We start from the raw sequence: 20,477 nt of genomic DNA on the forward strand, positions 1-20,477 counted from the left end.
CAAATAGCAGAAACAAATAACGCATTTTAGGGGCAAGATATAAAACCGAAAAGTGTCATATGTTGCTAACGGCCCTGCTTTTCGAAATTTCATGTTGATCTTTTTCATGTTGGTTCATATACGCTGCATCATTTGCTACGTACCGTTTAAAGTAGGCCAATATATGCTGATCTTTAAAGCGACTTGTCTTATAGGTTATATAAGATCATTCATGTGTTGTTCCTACACCTTTTCCAAGCTTCAAAAAAAGCGAAGAAACGCATGCAGAATATGGCTGAAAGTGTGTTGTAGTGACAGTTCCTTTCAGCAATTCTTCGCCTTAAGCTAGGTCCTCGGACATGGCCTTTCTTTCTGCCAATCGTCTAACATTTTCTCCTCATGTAGGGAGACGTTGTAGAAAGCAGTCTATCATAGGGCTAGTACTACAGCCTTCTTGAGGTGTTCGGGCTGGATCTGATCTTGCCGTCGTGTTGGGCTTGCGCTACTGCTGGAACGATGCTGCCATTTTACCGATTTTAATATCGACGGCTGCCGCAGTACTTATATGGTTTACCGACTTGTCTCATGCCGCACTCTACCAGAGCGGCTCTCGTAACACGGCGCTCGTCGAAGCCCATCGGAAATAAGCAATAAGGATATCTGACCTGATGGAGCACGAAAAAGATCGAAAACGTTATAGACAACTCTAAAGATGTGTATGTTAGGGTATCTCTAGGTAGGACCGCGCTGTACTGGTCGACGTTAGGTAGGCCTGGAATGGGAAAGAGTTCAATAAAGTACTTGTATTGAGCGACCTTACCAAAGTTCTCCGTTTCGGAACTGCTGTTTTCACCCTTGGCAGATAGCCATGGTTAGGTAACTTCTATATGAGGCCCCAACATGTAAGGGTTCCCTTGATACCAGATGTACTACCTGGGAGATAGACAGCATATCTGTCGTGAGCATATCGATAATGGAAAATTTCCTCGTGCCAAAGAGTATCGGTGCTTCTCCGTAGGTTACGATCTAGAATCTAGACTTCACCGAAGTGTCACTCAGCAATTTCATTCAAGCGTCTCTTGGCTTATATAATTTTGGAATGAAGTAGCCTGGCCACGATTGGCGGCGATCGGTTGAACAGCATTAAGTTTTCTGTCAGTACTGTTGATCGTTTGGTCTAACGTATTCTCTTATTATGTGCAGCCTTTAACTATCTAGAACAACAGTGGTAAAAAGGCAAGGGGGTCGATATAAGTGCTTCCATATTGACTACGCGCTGACTATCAAATGTTGGTACCACCGGCAGGCCTCCGTCTTCTTTTTGATTCAATCGCTGATGAGCGATGACTGTACAGAAACATGATATGCTGAATGATAGGTTAGTCGTCCAGGATTCACATTGGACCAGTACGTCGACACTATCTATATATATATATATATATATATATATATATATATATATATATCTACGCACTATAGCTATCGGAAGTCCAGGGAACGGACACCTTTACACCTCTGGGTGCTCATTGACATAAACAGCCAAGTTGATCACAAGGCTGCGAATAGGTTTCGAGTTGTTTCGTTTAGCGGTCCTTCTGACTTCTTTACGCATTACTGTCATCGCGGTCTCGAACTAATGATCCACATTGTATGCCACCTCATTTTCCCTAACGCCTGCCGGCTGATGGTTTCCAGTGCTGCTTCTTCGGGCTTGGTGAAGTGTTTCTGGGTGAAGACATCGAGACAATTGAACATCACTTGCTACCCAGTGTTATCGACTTGCGAGGTTTGGTTCCTAAAATGGCAGACCTTATAAAAGATAGCTCTGTAACAGGTGTAGGTAGCGCAATGGTCTCAGAGGCCCTTTAGTAAGAATAAAGGACCCTTTGCACGAACTCCCTATATGCGCGTATCATATTAATAATTTTAAAATTCCATCCGGATGCGTTTCAATTAGTGCCTGGTTCGCCTCTTTGCAGTATGTAGTTGATACTGAGTTACAGTTACCGCTGATAATGTCCACTCCTATGCATCAGTAAAACAGCTAATTCCTGAATTTTCGTTTTTTTTTTTGAAACTCTCGCACTTTTTCTATGTAGTGCGCAGGACTATGTTCGCCAGCTGGGTGATTGTTTCAAAAAACTCTGCAGCAAATGAAAGAACCGATTCCATGGTAGTCTTCCACATATGTTGAAATTTCAATTTTCCTTTAAGGTGCCTTAGTACCTTGTCACCAACAAGAGGCACTGTTTTCATAGGAACCACACTCGACAACATTCGTTACTATTCAAACCGCTGTTCGATTAATTGTATTGACAGGTGTGTCACTTCAGCTGTCTCTTACGTTGGAAAATTTCCGTCTCAGGCGGTTCATCAAAGAGGTTTTTTTCTCTCATGAGTTTGTTTCTGAGTTTATGAGTCTGTTACTTAGTGGTTGTTTGTTGCACACATCCACAAACAGTTCATTGCTCATTTTAGGACATGAAACATGCAAAACAAAGCCAGATTGCGCCTGCTGCATCGACCTTCATCGGACATCTTGCAGTTCCTTTGTAATGTCTTTCTGCGGGTATTACACTTTAGCGTGATAGTACTGAGAATGTGTTTACAACAAGCGCACCTGTGTTCTATTTCTATGATGTTGTCGATGGCGCTTAGTATTGACATGTAGAACCCGGTCTACGGTGCAGCGATTGGACCATTTTAAGGCAGTGTGTTCTGTCGGTTAGCGTTTGTCGACAGAACTACTGCTGCCAGCGCGGCAGATTACAGCATGAGCTGGATCCAAATTTATATTAGATCCGTTTGCGAGCATATGCGTAAACTTGTTTATTCATGGTCTTTTAAACACGTGGGTTTTTACTAAAGTACTTCTACACCAAGATTTGAACTTAGTGTACATCCGGTTAGTAAGAAAACACGTTACCATAGCGAAAACATGGGTACCTGTTTTTCTTTTTTAAAGATGTGTGGGCTAATGCATTTATGCAGGTCTAGAATACTTCGAGCTACTCCCCTTTATAATCCTTTTGATGGGGCAGGAATGTGGGCGCACCTGACTGCAGACAATCGAAACCGTATAGAGCTCGACAGCATTCACTAAACCGCTATTCTCTTTGTTATTCTACTTCTACTGGGCTCGTTCTGAAACGTCACTCCAAATTCCTCGAAGGGAAAGTGTCTTTCTTTTTTCTTTTCTACGGCGTTTTGTGCTTTCTGACACTTCTTTTCGAATCTCCTCCTTTTTGCTTTTTCAAAGTCTTCTTTCTTGCGCATAAAGGTTCCCGAAAAGTCGTTTCTTTACTCTATTCCTCTACAAATCCAAGCACATGGCGAACAGCGTCCTTAATCATGGTCCACAACCTTTGCTTCTCTGTAATCTTTTAGGAAAGTTTTACTTTTAAATACGAAATAGTGCATCCGATCTGTTTTAGTTCACGCGTATGATAAGCATACTTTATGCTAGGTTTTCCCTATTTGCACCATGTAGTTGTGGTATTGACCATGTCCAGTTAATATTCGCGTGGTGCAAAGGGAGAGATATCCATTGTTACCTTCATACATAGGCTCATAGATCCGGAATAAGAAATTTTATCTGTCGTGCCTGGTTATGGTCATCCTTCTTACCATTTCGGCATCGTTGTTGTTCTGGTCTTATCATCTACCAGATATCGCTCCGCTCTTTTTGCCGCCAGAGAATCCTAGACAAGCACTTTAGCTAACATGAAGCCCGCTTTAATGGAGCCAGTTTTACATACTCTGACTGCTCTAATTACTATAGTTCGTTGTGCCGTAAGCAAGGATTGTGGTTCTTATGCTCATCTAGAATAATAGTCGCCCATACGGGGCAGCCTGGCAGCTGAGAACGCTACCTCCGACGCTGAAAGGCGTCTTATACTTTCCAAGAAGCCTCTCATTTTTATTAGATGATGCATCTAGTGAAGCGTACAGTAAAGAGTTTTCGCTGCCATGTGTTGTTGCTGTCGCACAAGTATCCAGGACAACCTTTAGATACGTTACCTGTTTTTAACCTAGATGCGATTTCCCTTTATTCACAGCGCAACTCCTAAAGCTTTTTTCTTTCGTGTTAGGTAAATGGCCTCGCTAGTAGCGGCGTCATCTGAAAAGAGTTATCTTTTATCCAATTCATCGTGGCGGCAAGGTCTTCATTACCCTTTTCTTTTAACTGTTCTTTGTAACGCTAAATCATCGGTGTAAGCAATGTTTTCCGTGTAGTTTGGAATATTCAGTATATTGAGCAGCTCGTCATAGGTAACGTTAGTCCAAGACTCGAGCGTTGTGAGATTCCCGCTGTGACCTGTTCCTCAGACGCCCAGCCCGGAGATTTTCATCCTCTAAATATAAAGATATTATCTTCCTGAAGTATTAGGGAGCTCCTTTTTGCTTTAGAGCTTCTATATTTATCCACCATTCTCTATTCATTTTGCTGAATGCATTTCTAACATCTAGTAATATAAAAAAAACGGCGAGCTGTAAGTATTCTGTCGCTTCCCTTGCGACCTTTCCAGTACTCTCTTATGGTACGAGGGTTGACTTACTTCTAAAGATAATTTTGTGGTTCTGACGAAGCCCGGTTGGCCTCCATTTTACGTTTGAACCTGCTTATGTTAATGGATCCCATGATTTTAGCGGCCAATCGAGGAAGCAGATACGCTATTGTGCCCCTCTTTTCCGGCTTCGGAATCTAGACTACCCTGTTGTCTGGTTGCCTCGCGAACTATCCCTCCCGAAGAAGTTTGTTGAGAAGGGCTCTAGATTTCTTGGTCACCTTCTGATGCGTAGATTTCCAGACTCCTGCGGGTCGTGCATATTTGATGCAGACGGTCCGTAAATGGTGTACTTTTTTAAGTAATAGCTTTTTTCATTTCTTTAAATCAACTAATTACATATGTGGCGTCTATACGTTCTCTTTTGCACCCCGTTTCAACTTGGTATGCTTGATTGGAATACGATATTTTTTTTTATATCTTATCAACGTGACGAGAGTAAACGCTTAACAAACAATCGATATAATAATTATTGCTCAGAACTTTTGAAATACGAAACGAATATATGATTACAGTGAATTAAATAAATATTCTATTACGACAAATGAGGTTCAAGTTTTTCTTAACTTCGCTTTCCAGAGGTTGCTGCCGGGGACAATCGGTCGACAATGTACGGGTTTCCTGTAACTTCAGTACTAGCGTGTGCTGTCGCGTGTCTGTGCGTCGTGGGTACGAATGCTCTTCTCGAGGGTATTCCTGATGCTGGAACTGGCAGTAGTAAGACAAGCATAAAGAATTATCTCGATCTGCTAAAGCCGGGCATTTCGTCGTTATGTAACTTCGCCTCTCATGACGGCGTGGCTTCCGCAGAATGTCTAGCGTGTACAGATTCGCTCAAACTCCTTATTGACCATTTCATCGAGCAGCGCACTTGGGCTGTTATGAGTAAGTTAATGTGTTTACTTATATCATGTTTTCGTATACCTATTTACAATTTTTATTTCTTTGCGATAAAAATGCAGTTTATGCTTCTGAGTTTGCTTTCAGAAAGGACCTTAGACTTAGAAAATTTATTATTTCCTGCGCGAAGTAATTTTGATTAAATACCTGATATTCGATTGGATGGGTCTTATCTAAAAAAACTGACGTATGAGCAAGCTGATCTATAGTAAAGCGTGACACGATAATTCAATAACTGTGCAAAAAATTTTCATTTGTTTTTTAAAGTCGCTTACCGGCATTTTTGACCATAATCTCCAGCTGACTGCTTTTCATTGAATGCATACACAGATGCGAGACTGTAATGAGGTTCCCGATTTGTTAAGACGCTGCTTATGTCGCGATTAGTCATTCTAGTATGCGAAGATAATCTTCTAAGATTATTCTTTCTTGCTCACATTTTCATTACTAAGATTAGATAAGACTATAATTTAAAAGTTGTGAAGTTGACTGAATTTGAGCTTGTAAAAATTCCCCAACATAATGTTTATCTCTAGCATTGTCACGACTGCTACAACCTGTATTTTACATTATAACGAAAACGGTTATGGGCATTTATTTTACTGATGCATATTATAGTTAGCTCAACTGCTAACTGTCGTCAAGTGGCTTATGTCCCTCTATATTTATGACCCTATATATATATATATATATATATATATAGGATGGGGCATTCAGATTCCAATAAACAACAACGGATTGCTTTTCCTAGCGGACATGCGTTTACCCGCTATTTGTTTTTTTCCAGATGAGCGCCAGTTTTTTCTAGAATAAAACACCAAGCCCATCATAACTAGAAACAGTGCTCAATTTAAGTGAAAATCAGCTATTATCCAATGTGCGGACAGAACCCCAATCAAAAGTGAAAGTTTAATTTTTTTTCCGGCATCGACGATTTGTGTTGTGGCTATCCTTCGTCAGGGTTTTAAGAAATCTAAAAAGGATTTTTTACCTGAACATTCTTAATGGAGTATAGATTCAAAAATTTACTCAATTATTCAACAGGTCACGTTTGCTACACCTGGATTTTTTATGCAGCAACTAACAGATGTTTTGAAGGCAGAGTATCGATTTTAACTGACAAGCTGAATCAGTATTTTTTAGATTTTCTGTGCCTTTTTGCACCCTTGAGCTTTTCGCGTCTTTCGACTTCCTATGAGCCAAAAATTTATTTCCGCCGCAATGTTTCATACGCAGCATACTTGAGCCACATTGAAACGACTTTACACTTATCTATATGATGGCTACGAATAGAAATTAATTTAAATAACGAATGTTTTTAAAATGACTAATAGGTGTTTTAAGTCCTGAGTTGGGGATGTACTTCCCGCGAATGACGGCTATATTACATAAAAATTATCTTTAGATATGACTCCTTTGGCACATGCAAACAATTTTGTTGAAATATATATATATATATATATATATTTCTTTTTTTCGTCTAGAAAACGACCCATAAAAAGGCCGGACTTAGATGTATCAACACTACTTTTTGCCTAAATAAACGTATATTACATTGAGGCCTATTTCATCTGGTATCTCCGCAATAGACGTCACATAATTGAAGTATTGAGCCATCGTAAGTGACGTCAACAATTACATTTTACGTTGCGCTTTTGGTGTGCGATCTCAGTTAGTCGACGGTCGCGTACGAATGAGAGAAAATAGTTTTTTGCACCCTTGATGCTGACGCTTCTTTCTTGATAATAAGCAATCATTTTTAATAACAATAACAGCGTATCCGAGGCATTACAGTAACGGTAAGAGTGTCAAAAGCCATGGCGCAATCTAACTACAATACGACAAGTATTTGGTGACGCGAATGACGGTTCGACGAAAACCTTGATCAGCCCAAACATCGGCTAGTAAAAGATGACTGAGTAAAAACTTTACCCTTTCTTGATTTGTTGACCGAGAGCAACGGGGAAAGCCGCGCTTACAGGCGTCATGTAAACAATTGTTTGTATGACGAGACAGAGAGAAAAATAGGCATTGAGAGCCGTATGCGTGTGTGTCTTGTGAAAAGACTTGTGCAAAGGCACTGTAGAAAACATATTCGAAACCGTCGGCTCAAAGCAGCCAAAAAAATGTCACAATCGTACTCTTATACATCGTTGACTGATTCTGATAACAGTGACTACGACTGCCGCGACGGAGCTTCGACCAGTCTAACTAAGCCACAGTTACGCTTGCATTATGTGAAGATCGCTGGCAAATCAGCCGGTAATAAACTGAATCGGGTTGTCATATTCTACTCCAAGCATTATATAGTTCATGACTTAGGTGCTACGGTAAAAAGGCCCGATATGATGTGTCTGTTAACTGTAGCTACCGCAGAATTATAGGTAATCTCGTGTACATGTTGGCATTACATCTACTAGGGCTACTACATTACATACTACTATAAGGCTTATCGCCTTATATGACGCCCTAAACCTGAGCTCTGTCATATTGACGCTAGTTTCAGCGAATATTTATTCACTGCACAAGTTCGCAGCGGACTTCGAACCGGTTTATATTTTGGCGCTATAAACAAAGCTGGTTAAACGAAGGAAAGCGATCGTTCACTGCATTTGTAGAATTAGGTTCGATTTGATTGCACGCGCTAGCTAAATTGTACGAGGCCTCAAATAGAGAAATGTCGAAAATGTGTTTAAGGTCGATTTCGAAATTTTGTGCACAGGACAGGCTGAGTGCGATCCAAACTCGTGAGGATATGGTCTCAACACAATAGCCGATTGCATGTTCAGGCAAAGATGTATTCTTCCGAGTTTCATCAGTGGAGCCGACATCTGGATTTCTCATGATTTGGCAAATCACCGACCGACAGACGTCGTGTGCACGACCGATTACCTTCTGAAATTGAATGAACAGGACGCTTTCTTGAAAAGTAAAAGTTGGTAATCTCCGACAGCGTCATTCAGGACAGGTTATAATCCTCGTAGTATTCTTCAAACGACAATTTAAACTAAGGCCGTGCACTATTTATCATGACAACGCTTAACTTTACGCATTTTTTGGTTCTCGCTAAAATTTGTATGAGTTTAATTGGGATGTTTTGCCTTGCCCAGCTTATGGTTACAACTCTGCTCCTTTCGATCATCACTTTTGTGATAGCATGAATTCTAAGGAAGTCTTTGAAAGGTGTGAAAATCATATTGATTAATGTATTGCAAATAAACTTCCAGAAAAATTTAATTTACAAGCTGCCTCAGAGGCGTGCAAGGACCATCAGTGATACCGGTTAATGTATCATTGATTGAAGTTGTGTGGGCCACAGACTTGTTGTTATCTAAATTTCCACTTCGAAGTTGTGGGCCAGCCTAGTACTTTATGTGATATTGCGTGCAGTAAACTTTACACAACGGTTCACAGAAGCAGCAACCTCCACGAGGCCCACCTTCTGTCTGTATCGTTCTATCTGCTTCCTACTTGTTTTGCTTTAACCTACCAGGTACCTCTTTTGGCTGGTCCCTTCCTACTTTCGCGCCGTCCCCATTTCACTGCTACAGGAAAAAGTCAGCGAAGTATCCCCCAGCATCGCAACGCTGGTTGGAGGCGAAGAGATCGTCGCAGCGTTTCCCCTCTGTTCATTGTTCATCGTACATTGTTTTTGCTACTGCCTACCTGGACAGGAATTGGAGCTGTGCTACTACTAACTGTGATAGGGTAGGTAGTATAGGCAAACGAAGATGACGGCGACGCAGACACAGAATAAAAAAGACCCGTGTTGGAGGCATCGCTTGTCTATGAGCTGTGGGTTTTTCTTACTGGCCTTCGTCATCGATTCGTTATGGGCGAAAACAGACAGCGGGGTGAACAGGGCCCACGCGGGGGATAACAGGGCATGTACGCGAGTTTTAGGGAGAGTGGGCAAGTACGGAAGAGCGAATAGAAGAAAAGGTATAGTAGGAGTAGAAAGGAGAATGAGTGAGCCAGAGGGAAAAGTTAGGGTGGCCATGACAAAGGTGATAACGACGACGGCTCGTGCCGAGGTGGGCTTCTTCTTTGCTTTTAGTTCCGTGGCTGTCTGTTGCTCTGTCTTAGGATAGCGATCACTTTGTTGTCGCACCACCTGTTTTAGGTCTCTCTTCTCGGTACAAAGCCGTTGACGGCTAACAGCAACCGTCGCGACAGTCAGAGGTCCGTTGGTCCTCGACAAAACTGAATCAGCCCCCATGACTTTCACTCTGACTCTCTCTCCGCCATTTGCTTGTTGGCTGGCTGTTATTTCTTGCTGAGCTAATTCTAACGGCTAAGGCTATTTTGTTAGCCCTACGCCACTGCCACCGCGCCCGCAGACTTACGCTGTTCTTTCTCCTCCTCCTCATCGACTTCCAGGGCGGTTATTCCACCGCATCATTCCGTCAGTAGGTAGTTATACTTGCTACAGTTTGGCTAGGTCGGTTACGGGGGAAGTCAGGGGATACTAAACTTGGCATTGCTGATGGCAGCAGTACTGACGACGGGTTAGGCCATCACTGTGTGGGATATATCAAAGCAGAAGAAGGGCCAGTTTCTGTCGAAAGGCCAGGCTAGCACATCCAAGAGCGCACACGTGACAACTAAACCTGCGTAAGCAATCGGGGCATGGAGAGATCTGGGTAGGTAAATGAAGGAGGTGAGATTTATGTGTCTGTATTGTTTGTCCTGATTACAGTTTCAACTTTCCTTGTTGCAACATGCTGTAATATCTATTATCTCCTACTAATCGTTGCCGTCACTGTCGTAATCTTTCTCCTCTGTATTTCGTCGTGGTGGCTAGTTTTGCTAACAGCGATGTCTGTAGAAATCGCCGTAGTTATTGGTTGATGCTCGCTATCTGATCGGATCACGTTCATCTCAAACGTCACACGCGTCGTGCTCTGTCGGCCTGTGTATGTGTGACTAGGTACGGGGTGTGGCTTTAGATTGTGACACTGAAAGCTTATCCGTGCTCGGATCTGATCTGGCGCTTTTTGGGGACTGGTGCCGCCTTTAAAACGCAGCCAGCCTCTCTATTTCCTGCTTCTCCTCTTCCATCTGTTTGTTTTACTATAATTTGTTGCGCGTGAAGTTATTGTCTGTGAGGACCGATTGACCGTCAGTAATCGTCGGCTTCGTCATTCTCCGTAGGTGCATCGGCACAGATCTATATACATATAAATATATATATGGGTGATCAGTATTAATGTTCTGCAACCTAAATATGCTGGAGAAAATACGTCAAAAATATGGCCTACTGCTAATTCTCCTGATCACTATGTGGACGGCAAACCGAATTATTTTACTACGATTCGTAGGAGAACAGCAAAAGAGGGAATATATAGAAGTGCAACAGAGTTGCAACTAAGCTCTTTCAGTCAGGCAGTCAGTCAGTCAGTCAGTCAGTCAGTCAGTCAATCAGTGCCGTGTTGCTTACCATTTGAAATAAAGAAATGCCGTGTACATGGAGTGAAGAAGAGAGGAACGTAAGGAAGATAAAGGAGCGAATAATCGGATTTCGATTAAGAGCACATTTTTGGCCTGCTAGATAGTCTGTCGTTTATCTCTACTGATCGATGTGGTGGATCTCTTATTGGATAATTTCCTAGACGACAATCTCCGTCTATTCGTGAGCTGAGCACCATTGGTAGCTCCGTAGTTGCTCAGTTATTACGACATCATCGTTTAAAAAGGCGCGCAACTTGCCTGTAATGCTACAAATTGAAACGAAAGGGTTTGAGTAACGTCTTTGATAGTTTTGGATTTTTTTCTGTTGGCTGCCAGCTGGGTTAGATTGACCTGGAAAAATTAAATTGGGTTGGCCTGTTTCGTATGCCTAGCTATGTAATTGGTGTCGCTTGGCCTACATAGTGTTTACCTATTCACACTGCTGCTACACCGGTGTACTACTCTTATGTCCTAGTGCTTTAGGAGGCCTAACTAACAAATACGAGTTGCGTCGCTGTAAGCGCTTGTGTGTATAATTTGGTGTTGGGTGGTGGACCGAGCTGAAAGAGCGCTGCTGCTATAAGAGCCTGAAAATTCCAGGAACAAGTAAGACAAGGAAGATTTTGAGTCCGAATAAGGTCTCAAGTTTAAGTACAGTCGGTTAAAGCGACTTCACGCAACTCTGAATAGCTTTGATTATCGAAACATTTATTGTTAGTTATTCCCTCAATGAGTCAACGATGTATCATCTTCATCATCATCAAGTTATTCGTTTCGACCAAGAACACTTAATGATCCTGGGCGCTACTGGGGAACCGTCACACATACTCGGTCAACAGTATTTATTTTCAAATAGTAAATCTACTTTTTGGATTAGTTACTAAAAAGAGATTAGTGTTTAGAGGGTTGTAACACACGAGCATGTGACCCAGTAGATTTGCGAAAGGCCGCGTGTCTAATGTCTTAGACAATTAGCGAAGACACCTCGAAATGAGACGTTTCAACTTATTAATAGGGGAGCTGGTTGGCGGACCTGTCACGCATTACATATGCCATGAGGCAGGCTACCTAGAAATGTTAACAAGTTTTCTCCTCGCTCAATACCGGTAAATGGTGATTGCTTGACGTAACGGCTGTTCTCCCTAAGGGTTACTGGCAAAAGAAGGATTAACGAGCGAGTGAGCCAATGAAGGAACAAACGGAGGTTGTACCCTGTTTATTTTCGAAGTTTCGGAAAGGTCGGCTTGTAACTCGTGGGTAACTGCTGCTGCTGTAACAGCAGATCCGCATCTGGCAGACTAGACTCGTATTCGGGCTTCGGTCTATCGCTCGCATCAAGTGCTAAACGGGAGCCCCCGTGCGTGTCGCACGCCTATCTTCTTTTAGATTCTGCGAGGCCTGGCCACATCCAGCTCAGCCCAGCCGGCCGTAGACAATTTGCTCAAGACAGCTACTGGTCCGAGTATCAACTGTGTATCTACTTTAGTGGGAAGCTGTTCGGCCTTTTTAAGTGCTGATTAGCTGGGTTCTTCGCTAATGTCTATTATAATACGGCTTGGTCGACTGCAAGAGTGGAAGTGGATTTGGTAAGCTATAAAGCCAACAGAATTATTTACACCGACGCTGTTTTTTTCCATCTGTGTTTCTCTTATTTGTCCACTCTCTCTTCTTGGACCTCTGTCCGCTTTTGAACATTGGGCAGCACTGTAATGCCACTGCCGAAGAGCTCCAAGGGTTTTCCAAAAGTTTGTGAGAACTTTTGCCCTCACACTCACGTTTACTTGCTCTGAACCATTCAGCTTCGTGATGCTCCAGCCTGCTCAACAGCTGGTTCGTAATACGTCGAGAACAGAGGCGCAACCGAATCTGAAAAAGCATAGGGGATTTGCTGTTTGGTGTCTTCGGTCCTTTTTAAACGACATTGTGCTGCATGGGAGCGGGCTACGGCTTCAATGTAGATGTGAAGAGCATGGAGGCTTTAAACCGAGTGAAGTACAAGTCAAGCATTCCAATCACCTTCGAATGAACCAACTTGAAGCTTCTTCAACTCTTTAACTGCGTCACGGTTTTCCGAGTTCACATGATGAAGCTTCTTTTCACTGTGCACTGGATTAAGCTACGAAAGAGACTAACCATACGACACTCTGGTAGTAGGCAGGCTGGTTGGACTAACAGTCCTTAGAGAAGCCGGAAGAAATCCTGCGGAAATACTTGGAATAAATAGAATCGACGAGAAGGAGATGAACTGATTTTAGGTAGGAGTGTCCATTTTGAATTGGGTCGCGTTGCTTTACGACGGTCTGCGAACGGGGACGGAAACTAGTCTATTATACCATATCCTCGCTACTGCCTATTGCCTTCGGTCATTTGTTTTTATCCCCAATATTCGAGTCGCCTCCCAACTGGCGCTGTCTCTGTTCCCGCTACACCCACTGCTCAGCCCCCTCCCGTAGAGCTTGCGCGTAGAGCTAGCAAGCTGGCTGGCTGGCTGGCTGGCTGGCCGACCAACCCATTTTCCCGCTTGCTCGCTCGACTCAGATTCTCAACCACGAATACGCCGTGACACTACCATGTACTTCTTAGAAGCTCTGCGTTTCCTCCAATAAACCGCCTGTCGCCCCTTCCTTTTTCGTTCCCGCACCTCCTTTAGTTTCGACCTTTCTTCCATTTTAGAGTCATTGCTTTCTTTTGCTCCGCAGCCGGTTTTCCCCCGTTTCCGCCGCTACCGCTGTTTTTTCAGATGAAGCGATGGCTTCGCTGTCTTTTACCAGGAAGGGGAAAGCTCCTAAAAGGCCCAAATGAGCCACTGGAGTTCACTTCAGAAAACGAAGCGAACTTCAGAAAAAAAGCAGACACACCACACCCCCTGTTCCCTTCTCCGTTGTCACCCAGTTCTGATGTTTTCTTGTAACTAATCCATCTGCGTTTGCCTTCCAGAGCAATCACATGACCAGTGTTGGCACGTACGTGCATTGTTCTTGACGAAGCAAGTAAAGCTTTCTGGGCCTTTAGACAATAATAGCAGGTCTCTATGCAGTTTTATAAAATAATCGGACTTCATTCGTTCAGCGTTGTTCAGCGTATATTTTACTCAACCAAATTTCCTGCTACTGTTGACTGACGATAGTATATGAAATAAAACGTTTTACTTCTGTCTCTATTCTAACATTCATCCGTGTTACGGTCTGCGTATTAGTAGCATAATCTGATAAATTAATATTAACGAAGTATAGAACTGACCAACATCGATGCTTCTGTTCCTACAGCGAAACAAAAGAAGAAAAAAGGGAAAAGAAATGCGAGGTAGGCGAAGCCAGTTTTCCTCTTGTCGGCCTCTTCTGTGAACGACACAGAACAGAGGGGAACTCGCGTACGATCCTGTCACAGTGTGGCGCCAATAAATTAGATGATTCTCCCCGCTTTTCCGCGTTCGTTGATCTCAATTTTCTAAGCAGGTCGTACCAGTAACATATTGTGTGGCTCGACACCATTAATAATGTCATTTGATTTTGCAATCTGCAATTATTTTTGGCGTTTTATCTTTTAATTTAACCAGCTCTCTTTAGTTTTATAGAACGAACTACGAGAAACTAATCGTTCCAAGAGACTAGTGCTTTTTAAGACAAAGAAATAATCAACGCGCACGCATTCAACCATTTAGAAGTTAAGTTTTTTATAAAAGTTTTTTTGTTTTCTTTGATATGTATATATATCCATTAAAAAGAGTCTCGTATCTACCTGAAATAGAGTACGACCTACGCAAAAAGTAAAGGAACATCATTCGTTAACTAGTTGGATTAATTTTAGCTATAATATATGTGAAATCTTGACATGAATCCTTTTTTATAATGAAATAGAAGATGACTTAAAAGTTATTCCATTATGTAGATCTGAGACCTTTCTAGAATTTCTATTTCTTGCTTATTTTTTAGTTATGTCGAAATCTATTTGACGCAAACTTTCGCTGTAACTCTGCGTATTTATGTAATGCCTAGCTAAACAAATTGCTGTAGCAATGGGTAACAAAATGTCAACCTACTTCATGCTTGTCAGGTCACGTCTTAAGGTATTTTCTTTCATGTCCTAGAGGCTCCTTGCGTGTCAAACAGCATTGCTATTAAGGGTAAGCGGAAGCTCTGTTGACAACTCCTTAAAAAAATGAAAATTCTCGGATATTTTGCCAAATGCACCTTGCGACAATTAGTTTTGAACAGTGGCTTAAAATATTGTGAAACCCCAAGTGAGGCCGAAAATATCGGTTTGAAAGAACTTCTTTTATTGAAGGTAAAAAATTAGCCAAATGACCGTTTTCTTTTTCAAATTTGCCCCTACTAGTAGCGCCCTCAGGCTTTAAGTTGATGGTATATATATATATGTGAAGTTTGATATTCTATCAAATTCCTCATTTCTTCATCGATAAGTGACGATTCTCCCTTTCCCTCAAGCAGATATTATTTCTATGCTTACTACCGTTTTTGCTAATATTGTTGTTAAACACTACGATATATATTGGGACTTGGATGGTCTTCGCGGAGGAAATCTGGCCGGTGACCAGTGAAATGTACTAATATGGTTGTTATTCGGATGGTATTGTGTCCGTATATACAGAACATAGATCGATCGTCATGGCATTTGGCTATTGTGTTCGTCGCAGGGAAGCACATGCATGGCGCTGACACATCGTTTCAAGCGCGGTCTGCAGGAGCTGAAGCCGAATCGTGACAATGGATCCCGTGATGGGCACAGGCTGATGCCGCAAGCGATACCGATCCACGAACCCACGGCCAGCGATGCTATGAAAGAGGAATGATAGCAGTAGCGGCGAGCAGCAACAGTGGCGGCGGCAGCAGCCGACGGAGGGCGGAAGAGCAGCTACCGCCACTACCAAAACCGCCTTTGTCGCCGTCACCGAAGAAGAGGCGAGACGCCAAATGAGATTCATCCGGCCCGCAGACGACCCAGTGTCTCTTCCGAGCATTGGGATCGTTCGTTAACTGGCGGCTGCTGCTGCAACAATGACCGACAGCCTGAATGTCGCAGGCTGCGAGCCGTCATTCCCTTTCTCGTTTTGCCCTTCGCGAAAGCGGACGGAAGAGCCTAAGGTCCTTCCTGCCCAGTCTTCGTCATCGTAACAGTGATCGTAATTGTTAGAATATCACATACAGTATTAGTTCCTCTTAGATTGTCCCATGTTCTTGTCTCGCTGCCAGTGGGTATTCCTAAACAAGCCATCAACTGGCTTGATGTATCGACCGATTGCTTTGATGTTGGGCATGTAAAGTTTCAGTCTTGTTAAGTTTTGAATAATGGATTCTCTAAATTGATAAACTGTGACAAAACAATATTATTATTTCAAGTTTTTGTTATGGGAAACAGTTCTTATTTGCCTCCATACAGTAAGAGCAGTGTTTTTGCTTCGTTAAAGCCTTGGAAGATGGAAATCGCTTGCAGTTTGAGGATCCAAACAAAGTATGTTAGTGTTACTATCAAAGGTCTCAGTTATTATTTTGTCTCCTTCTAGATCGTCTCCTGCTTTGCCCTTACGGGTTCCAAGGGTTAACCTTTAACTCGGACGCCATAACGATTTTAGCTAATATGAGACAAATGGGTGCTGGCTGGTGGAGAACAGACCAGTTCAAGTGAGAAAAATTACAGGATAAAACATGCGGTGAAATGTGGGGTATTTTTCAGCCTCTGAATCTATCGATCGAAGTCAATGTTGCTGCTACCGCCGTTGACGATCGCGGGCTAGTGAAGTTGATCAAAATTTTTTTGCCGGGCAGGCAATGCGCTGGATCCAACTTGGCCATTGCGAATAGGTCGCTGGGTCACAAGTAGCAAGTAGTAGTAGTAGTAGCAGTGTTGGGCGATGCAACGATGGATCACCCGGCTGGGAATAGCTGGTAAACTACTGGGCCAGCTATGATGATGTACTGTCACTATTATTTAATGTTCGATTTACATCACTTTTCTCAAAAAGAACTTACAAGGACGAACATGGCGGTTAGATTATGCCGATAATGAAGTTCGATACGAGTTTAGTGGTGTGAAGGGAAGTTGTGGACAAGGCTATCGCAGTTGCTAGTAGCGTTATTTCTCCATCGCGACCGTGACGCCTAAAGAGGAGATTGTTTCCGCAAATTGACCGCTCCCTTTTTCATCCGTCTTTTGTTCTTCCCTTTTTTGCTTTTAATGTTTTCGCTAGTGACTATCGTTAATAACGTGTCTGCTAGGTCGTTGTTTCGTCCACATGGCTACCACATTACTGATCACAGGAGGATCCAAGCAGTGGCGAAAAGCCTCAGTCTTTTATTCTCTGTTTATTTCTTCAAACACTCTAACTGGTCTAGGATTGGTTGGATTTAAACTTGTAGTCATCGAAAGCCTAATATATTGCGCTTACGTCGTACTTCTAGATTTTTTTGCTTGTGCCATTTAGAAACTCAGCGAGATCCTTGTAATTATTTGTCTCTTGACAGCTAGCACCATACAAAGCAGAAACAACTCTTAGTTGCGCTGACGGATAATAATAGTAATGTAACAGCTTCTCGCACTTTTAAGTAGTGCCAATATGTGGCGTTTATTTGTCTATATACACGGAGCGCAGGGATTTTGAATATTTTTTAGCTACTCTCAACAGAAGCAACAGCCAAAACTAACTGATTTTGTAATGATGTCCTTTGGCACTTCGTGTCGTTCAGACTCTGTGTTTCGGTTTACAAATGCCGGTGACAGAGTAGAACCGAAAGAAAACGGTTGGCGGTCGCTTTAACTGTTCTCTTTTGAAAAAAATCAGTAGGACTTGATTGGTCCGTCGCATCCAGAGCCCAGAAAAGAAGGTGGAGTAGAGTCGGAACGAGGTTGGTTTATCGGACATACGTTGTGGCTGTCCTCTTTTGTACTTATTACAGGGCTTCGGGTGAGCTTATGGCACAACGGTCGATGGTTCGTGCGTCCACTTGGTCAGCAGCACCTAAATGGGAGCAAGGCAGAGCAGATCCTTACAAGGGAAATCTGGGGCCAGCTTTAGTACTAACTGGCTGGGGTTTCTATGGGGCAGGGTGAACTGGTGGAAAATGACGCAACTGCGTTTTTGGCAAGATTAAATCTTTACTGTCTGCCTCCTCCTCGAAGGCAAGAACTTTTTACCCGCACGGCGTTACTGCTTTTGGGCGGACGTTTCGACGTGATGGACTCGGCTGGACGCGCCGAGAGAACGTGCATCGTCAGGTTAAACAGGCTTCCCCCTTACTACACTGTCCAGGATTGATCAAAACTACTTACGAGAGGTAGCTCAAACGAAATATGCAAAACAAAAGAGAAATGCACAAGAAGATAAGAATGAGCTGGTGAAAATCATTATGTGATTATCCCCATCAGGTATCTTTGTATTTATCTGGTACAACTAACAGCAATATTTAATTCAACGGCAAAGCCAACACATCGACCTTCACTTGAAGGATTTCTTGAAGTAGTGATTTGCATATTCTTAGCGCGTAACGTGACTAAGCTACTTTATGTCGTTGTGGGGTAATATGTGAAGCTCCATCATTTAAACTGTTTTACGCATGTGAAGCTGCTTAGATCTTCCGATATCAATGTTCACCACAGTAATTTGTTTTTTACTATATTAGTTGTTTGCAACAGGGCAGAGTAAAAACAACATATGTAAATAAATAAATATCGAAAAAGCGTATCTATATGATTGCTATTTATTAGCCTACTAAATACAATCACGTATTCGGTTATACTCTGTATAAACAGGGCGTTAAAATTGTATATATTGCATAATTACAGAGGAAAACATCGTGTATGCCAAAAAGCAATTATATTATGAAATATAATATCAATAAAAAAAATAATCAAACAAAATATATTAGATATTAGTAGATCTTTAGCGATTTAAATAATGAAACACAAGTGTACCTTAATTTAAGAGTGCGCGTAACATAAAGGGAAACGTTATTTAAAGTAATGCTTTAAAGCAGTTGATATGTCCTGAAGTACAAAAAATCCGAGTCTAAACTTGTTCCCCCGATGCTTAATACTATTAGAGGTTAGTATTCATAGGTAGATCTAAAGCGTGGGTGTAAGTTAGATTGAAATATAAGCGCTACATTTTTCTATTGATAGTGAATTCCGATTCCGAAACTAAAACGTATTTCAAGTGGAGACTAACATGGACGGAGAAGTTGCTTATAAATGTCTGAAGTCAACTCCGTTCACTCAATGGCCGAGTTGGATGAAGAGAATGGACCTGCTGCACAGGAACTGCAGGACAGCTATAAAAAAAATCGGGCAACACCGTGCGTTCTAGCTTAGCAAACGCGTCGGCCAAATTAGCGGTCCTCATTGACTCATCCAAGTATGGCCACAAGGGGCATCACGTGGAAAATAAAAGGGAGAGTCCAGTGGAAAAACAGAGATGAGAATAGCAGTGCTGGCGGTGTTGAGACGTTGAAGCAAGAAAAGCAAAGAAGGAACAGAAAGGAACGAGTTGAGAATGGAACAGAGGTGTATTCTATTAAGCTATTTGGTTCCAAATTACGACGCAATGTTTAACCCGGCTTTTAACTCAACTCGAACTAGTTAAAAACAAGTAAGAAAGCGTCGGTCCCTGGGTTGGTTGGAAGTCGTCAACCGACTGAATGAGCACCAACCAAGGAATACATATCTCTCTCGTCTCTGTGTGCATGCGAGATTAGCTAGCTAGTGTACTTGTCTTCTGAGTGTATGCATGCGGCTATGTTACGACCAGTTGTGCAGCTTGAGGGGGTTTGCCATCATCAACGAAGTCAAGGAAGAACTGACCAAGGGAGCAAGCAGGCAGTTGAGCACGCGCGAAATGGCAACGGATTTTTCATGTCGAGTGCTGGGTGGCAACAACAGCAGCGGCAGGGTAGTGATGATCGCCACGGCGAATGGCACAACGATCTCGCTCTTCTCTTTACCCTTTTTCGCAACAATCCAAGACGTTGCTTTCGGCTGTCGTTGCCGTATTGTGTCAGACCAAGAGCTTTAGCGCAGACTCGCGGGTCAGTCGAGGAAGCGGTTGAAGAATTATAGTATGTGAATGAACGAAGGGCCTGGGGAGGTTCTCGAGTGCTTGGCGGCGTCGTTCATTCGTTCTTTGGTTTAATCGCTTGCCTTTCCTTCGTTGTCATCATCGCCGCTGGTGTCGTGGCTGCTGGCAGTGCCTTTCTAGAGGTACAGGAGCAACAACGATCGTTGGTTGGCCCAATCGCGGTTCCGTTGTCCTAACCGCTGGTAAGACCTGCTGACTGTTGGCTGGCTGGTCTCCTTAGGGATTTGGGGTTATGCCTAGCATATAGAGAAGCATTGCAGATGGCATGGACGTTGCTGCCGACTTACAAGGAAAGTAAATTGCCGACGGAAGGATCGCTTCTTTTGGATGCTGTGCCGCCACGTTGATATGGCTCTAGTGAAGCAAGGAGGAGCACGTGGCTTGCGTTGTATCCAAGTGCTCCCTGAAGAACCATCGATGGACGGAAAGAAGGCAACCGCAACACTTTCCGGTCCCCTAGGGCAGGTTAGTCGAACCAAGCAGAGCTCTCCTGT

General features: G+C 42.8%; 1 protein-coding gene and 1 long non-coding RNA gene across 2 annotated transcripts in view; one reads left to right on the top strand and one right to left on the bottom strand.

Annotated features, from left to right (window-relative positions):
* The window catches only part of LOC111268872 (O-acyltransferase like protein), a 96,548-nt gene that overhangs the window by 25,304 nt on the left and 50,767 nt on the right, over window positions 1-20,477 (top strand). The window contains exon 2 of the mRNA XM_022848075.2: window positions 5,127-5,432. Within this exon, the coding sequence (XP_022703810.1) occupies window positions 5,156-5,432 (277 nt within the window). The 5' untranslated portion in view covers window positions 5,127-5,155. The remainder of the gene's footprint in view (window positions 1-5,126; window positions 5,433-20,477) is intronic.
* On the bottom strand, window positions 2,036-3,840 carry LOC147752306 (uncharacterized). The gene is made up of 2 exons (XR_015314395.1): window positions 3,607-3,840; window positions 2,036-3,359 (listed from the first exon to the last, which is right to left on the bottom strand). It is a non-coding gene; the product is annotated as an uncharacterized LOC147752306 (long non-coding RNA).

Source organism: Varroa jacobsoni, unplaced genomic scaffold (genome assembly GCF_002532875.2).
Source record: "Varroa jacobsoni isolate VJ856 unplaced genomic scaffold, vjacob_1.0 scaffold_1327, whole genome shotgun sequence".
Classification (NCBI taxonomy): Eukaryota; Metazoa; Arthropoda; class Arachnida; order Mesostigmata; family Varroidae; genus Varroa; species Varroa jacobsoni.